We start from the raw sequence: 6000 nt of genomic DNA on the forward strand, positions 1-6000 counted from the left end.
AGATGGCCCTTCTTTTCACTACATCTGTATCTTTGAGGTAAATACCCAGTAGTGCAATTGCAGGGTCATAGGGAAGCTCTATTTTTAATTTCTTAAGGAATCTCCACACTGTTTTCCAAAGTGGCTGCACCAACTTGCATTCCCACCAACAGTGGAAGAGGGTTCCCCTTTCTCCACATCCTCTCCAACACATGTTGTTTTCTGCCTTGCTAATTTTGGCCATTCTAACTGGTGTAAAGTAATATCTCAATATGGTTTTAATTTGAATCTCCCTGATGGCTAGTGATGAGGAACATTTTTTCATATTTCTGATAGCTATTTGTATGTCTTCACTGGAGAAGTGTCTGTTCATATCTTCTGCCCATTTTTTATATGATTGTCCATTTTGTGTGTGTTGAGTTTGAGGAGATCTTTATAGATCCTGGATATCAACCTTTTGTCTGTGCTGTCATTTGCAAATATCTTCTCCTATTCCGTGGGTTGCCTCGTTGTTTTTTTTTTTTTTTTTTTTTTTTGACTTTTTTTTTTGCTGTGCAGAAGCTTTTGGTCTTGATGAAGTCCCAAAATTTCTTCTTCACTTTTGTTTCCTTTGCCTTTGGAGACATATCTTGAAAGAAGTTGCTGTGGCTGATATCGAAGAAATTACTGCCTATGTTCTCCTCTAGGATTCTAATGGATTCCTGTCTCACATTGAGGTCTTTTATCCATTTTGAATTTATCTTTGTGTACAGTGTAAGAGAAAGGTCGAGTTTCATTCTTCTACATATAGCTGTCCAGTTTTCTCAGCACCATTTATTGAAGACACTGTCTTTTTTCCATTGTATATTTTTGTCTGTTTTGTCGAGGATTAATTGACCATAGAGTTGAGCGTCCATATCTGGGCTCTGTATTCTGTTCCTCTGGTCTATGTGTCTGTTTTTATGCCTGGGCTACAAGGATGGTTCAACATTCGCAAATGAATCAATGTGATAGAACAAATCAATAAAAGAAGAGAGAAGAACCACATGGTCCTCTCAATTGATCCAGAAAACACATTTGACAAAATCCAGGACCCATTCCTGATTAAAACGCTTCAAATTATAGGAATAGAGCAAATGTTCCTGAACTTTATAAAATCTATCTATGAAAGACTCACAGCAAATATCATCCTCAATGGGAAAAAGCTTGCAGCCTTCCCGTCGAGATCAGAAACACGACAAGGATGCCTACTCTCACCACTTTTGTTCCACATAGTATTAGAAGTCCTAGCAACAGCAATCAGACAACAAAGAGAAATAAAAGGTATCCAAATTGGCAATGAAGAAGTCAAACTCTCTCTCTTCACAGATGACATGATTCTTTTTATGGAAAACCCAAAAGACTCCACCCCAAACTACTGGAACTCATACAGCAATTCAGCAACGTGGCAGGATACAAAGTCAATGTGCAGAAATCAGTGGCTTTCTTATCCACTAACAATGGAAATACAGAAAGGGAAATTAGAGAATTGATTCCATTTACTATAGCACCAAGAACCTTAAGATACCTGGGAAGAAACCTAACCAAACAGGTAAAGGATCTGTACTCGAGGAACTACAGAACACTCATGAAAGAAATTGAAGAAGACACAAAAAGATGGAAGACCATTCCATGCTCTTGGATCGGAAGAATAAACATTGTTAAAATGTCTATCCTGCCTAGAGCAATCTATACTTTTAATGCCATTCCGATCAAAATTCCACCGGTATTTTTCAAAGAGCTGGAGCAAATAATTCAAAAATCTGTATGGAATCAAAAGAGACCCTGAATTGCTAAAGAAGTGTTGAAAAACGAAAATAAAACTGGGTGCATCACCTTACCTGATTTCAAGCTTTTTTTATATCAAATTTTCCTTTCAAGGTAAACCCCACTGGAGAGATATGTTTGCTAATCAGTGCTTGCCAGGGTCTATGGTAGGCTCTCTGGAAATTGGCTGAATCACAGACTAAAAACAGGAGACTTATTAAGAAACACTGGGGCATGTTTGTAGAGTAAGTGCCTGACATTAAGCTTTGGATTTTTGAGACATCCATTTCTTTTAAAAAAAATTATTTTATTTTCCTAGTGTTCCAAGATTTATTGTTTATGTACCACACCCAGTGCTCCATGCAATACGTGTCCTCCTTAACACCTACCATCAGGCTTACCCATCCCCCCAATACCCCCCCTTCCAAAACCCTCAGGTTTTTTTTCTCAGAGTTTAGTCTCTCATGGTTCATCTCCCCTTTTGATTTCCCCCAATTCACTTTTCCTTTCCTTCTCTTAATGTCCTCCATGTTATTCCTTATTCTCCACAAGTAAGTGAAACCGTATGACAATTTATTCTCTCTGCTTGACTTATGTCACTCAGCATAATTTCCTCTGGTCCTGTCCATGTTGACATAAAAGTTGGGTATTTATCCTTTTTCATAGCTGTGTAATATTCCATTTTATATATGAACCATATCTTCTTTATCCATTCATCTGTTGAAGGACATCTTTTCTCTTTCCATACTGTGGCGATTGTGGCAATTACTGCTATAAACATTGGGGTACATATGACCCTTCTTTTCAACTACATCTGTATCTTTGGGGTAAATAGCCAGTAGAGCAATTGTAGGGTTATAGGGTAGCTATATTTTTTTATTTTTTTGAGGAATCTCCACACTGTTTTTCAAAGTGGCTGTACTAACTTGCATTTATATAAACAGTGTAAGAGGGATCCCCTTTCTCCACATCCTCTTCAACACTTGTTGTTTCTTGTCTTGTTAATTTTTGCCATTCTAACTGGTGTAAGTTGGCATCTTAATTTCATTTTGATTTGAATTTCCCTGATGGCTAATGATGATGAGGCAATCATTTCAAAGAAAAAAAAAAAAGGTGACTAAACTTATTATCAGGTGTGGGACACAATTACCAGAGAAGAACTCTGACTGCTCCAGCCATGCAGTACGTCTTCAAAAAACCCTAGGTAATGTCTATACTGACACATGAGTGACCCTGCTTTTCCTCTTGAGCAGCTGAATTATAATCATATAAAATTCTCCAATAATGAGTGAACCCATAAACCTCTAGCCACTCTGGTCATGGACCCCAATAAAGGCAGATCCCTCAATGACAGTGCTGTGTCTCCCTCTCAACGCATCTCTTCACCTCTGAGACCTTGTCCAATGACCTCTGGGATTCCATGTGTCCTTCAGGATTTATAAGGGATAAATCTGGTTTTGTTAGAGTTGTCTTTGGGTGATGCTGAGCCATGTCTTGAAATCAAAATGAGAACCCAGGGGCAGGTGCAGCCACAGCAGAAGCTCTGGTCAGGGAAGCATCTGTGGGAATGTCCACAAGCACATGGGTGCAAGGGAGTACCTGGGCTTTCCTAGTCTGTACACTCCTATCAGGAGCCTGAGACTTAAAGGGAGCCATGTTAGAGTCCACATTATCAGAAAGAGACATGAAGTTGTGATGGAAAAGATCTCAAAGTCAAAGGGAAAACTGTAATTTTGTATTTTCATCAACAATAAAGTTATGTGAAGGGCTTAGTGGACAAGTATATTTTCTTCCATATGAAAGAAAATATGATTATTCTTGGGAAATTTGGGGAAAATCTATATTACATGGTGTAAGTCATTTGAAATGAGATTAGTTTTAAGAATAGAACTTGTGCCATATAAGATACAGACAAAGGGGAATACAAAGTGATTTCCTTAACAACATGTAGAAGGAGCAGATTCTACTCCCACAGCCTGTTCAAGGAATAGCAGTTCTTGGCTCTGAGGCCTTGAACCCTGCAAGCATGGATGCTTCTTCAGCCCCAGAATGGTTGGTCCTCACATCGCTGGAACCCCAATGATAGTTGTGTGTTTTTTAAATTTAATTTCAAGTTATTTAACATACAGTATATTATGTGTTTCAGGGGTAGAACTTGTGGTTCATTAGTTGCATATAACACCCAGGGCTCATTACATCAAGTGCCCTCCTTAGTGCCCATTCTTTTCAGAGCCCTTGTTATATCTTTGTTCCTAAGGCTGTAGATGAAGGGGTTCAGCATGGGTGTGACCACCGTGTACATCACTGAGGCTACTGCACTTGAGTGGGAGCTCTGGGTGGCAGCAGAGCTAAGGTACACTCCTAGGCTCGTACAAAAAAATAAGGAGACAACTGAGAGGTGAGATGCACAGGTGGAAAATGCTTTATACTTCCCCTGGGCTGATGAGATCCCAAGTATGGAGGAAACAATCTTAGAGTAAGAGTAAAGGATTCCAGCAAGGGGAACACCAACCAGCAGGACAGCTGCAAAATACATCACCATGTTATTAATGAAGGTGTCAGAACAAGCAAGTTGGATCATCTGATTGAGTTCACAGAAAAAGTGGGGGATTTTCACCTCTGTACAGAAGGACAGCTGCAACACCATTGATATTTGTAAGAAGGAATGCAAGACACTTATGATCCAGGACCCCAGAACAAGCAGTCCACAGAGCCGGGGGTTCATGATGACTGTGTAGTGCAGGGGGTGACAGATGGCTACAAAGCGGTCATAGGCCATCACAGCAAGGAGGTAGATGTCCAACACTGAAAAGATTATTAAGAAGTACATCTGAGTAACACAGCCTGCATAGGTTATGACTTTGCTCTGAGTCTGGATGTTCCACAGCATCTTGGGAACAGTTGTAGAGGTGAAACAGATGTCCACAAAGGACAAGTTGACCAGGAAGAAGTACATGGGTGTGTAGAGTTTGGGGTCTATGCTGACAGCGAGGATGATGACCAGGTTTCCAAACACAGTGATCAGGTACATGGAGATGAAAAGCCCAAATATGAGGGGTTGCAGTTCTTGGTCCTCTGATAATCCCAGAAGAAGTAATTCTGGAATTTTTGTATCATTTCCTTGTTCCATGTGGTGGAGGTGACTTTTGGGAAAGAAGGAAACAACATGACAGACTTTTACACAAACTGTATTACTCACATATTTGAAATGTTACTTTTTATGCTTGGCAGTCCAGGAATTTATTTTAATTTTTTTTGCATGGATATGGCCCCCTTTAAGGTAACCCCTGTGTCATGTCTGATATAGTTGTTTCTCAATCAGTTTCTTCCCTAAGAACTCATATATTTCATAGGGTTACTAGGAAATTCTTAAAGTATTTTAGGAATATAAATTGACTGATGACCATGTTTCAGGCATTACCTAAGCAATGTGCATAGGGTGCTAAAGAACAAAAGTCCCTACAGTGATGTAGAAAGAATGTATAAGCATATAAGAGACTTACATAACTTTGCAGATGATGAGGGGTGCTAGAAAGAAAAGGAAAACAGGGATAAAGCAGACAGACAATTGGACATTGTATTTTTTGTGAGTATTTAGGCTAATTCTGCAAACAAGGTGACACTGGAACACAGAACTCAAGAGAAAGATTGATGCAGGGTTATGTGTGGAAGTGTGTGCCCAGAAGAGGGAATGGCCAGTACAAAGGTCCCAAAGAAGGTACTTGCTTCCAATGCTCATATCAATGAAGCCAAGCTAGTGCTGCAAGGGGAATGAACTGGAGAGAGACTGAGAACAGACGGCATCAGACATGCTAAGGAAGAAAGTGGCCTCTCTGCTACCTCTGAAACCTCTAGTCACAGGGACTTCTTTGTCCACACTGCCTCTCACGTTGTATTCATCATGTTGCAAAGGCATCCCCAAACTGAAACACACCCCCTTCTTAGTGATCTCTCTTGATCGAGTTATGGGCCCTGTGTTGTGTCACCTTGGGATTTATGAGTCCTGGGGCCCTGTTGTGGGGACTGCTCACACTCGGTAGGTCACACACATCCAGGACACCATGACTCTTGGATTGTGTTATTCCCTTTTTTCAGTCCCCACCAATGGATCCAACCCAAGAAGGACAGGTCATTAATCTTTCCCCTGCAGAGTCCAGAAATGCAAATTCTTAAGTCTTCCATGGAGAAATAAACTGGAGGCTCCATATTGGGATAGCCATTTTCTGCTGTGATTTA

At 40.2% G+C, this 6000-nt stretch overlaps 1 protein-coding gene across 1 annotated transcript; it reads right to left on the reverse strand.

Annotated features, from left to right (window-relative positions):
- Positions 1 to 3824: 3824 nt before the first annotated feature.
- Positions 3825 to 4894, reverse strand: LOC132009706 (olfactory receptor 7A17-like). Its single transcript, XM_059387736.1, has 2 exons — positions 3986 to 4894; positions 3825 to 3848 (listed from the first exon to the last, which is right to left on the reverse strand). Exons 1-2 carry the CDS (start codon positions 4892 to 4894, stop codon positions 3825 to 3827), a joined length of 933 nt encoding a protein of 310 aa, XP_059243719.1.
- Positions 4895 to 6000: the final 1106 nt, after the last annotated feature.

This window comes from Mustela nigripes, chromosome 2 (assembly GCF_022355385.1).
Source record: "Mustela nigripes isolate SB6536 chromosome 2, MUSNIG.SB6536, whole genome shotgun sequence".
NCBI classification, from domain to species: Eukaryota; Metazoa; Chordata; class Mammalia; order Carnivora; family Mustelidae; genus Mustela; species Mustela nigripes.

Coding starts and splice junctions, on each gene's coding strand:
- LOC132009706 (XM_059387736.1), bottom strand. CDS start 4,894: ATGGAACAAGGAAATGATACAAAAATTCCAGAATTACTTCTTCTGGGA. Junction 3,849..3,985: donor TAACAAGGGCTCTGAAAAGA/ATGGGCACTAAG, acceptor AAACACACAACT/ATCATTGGGGTTCCAGCGAT.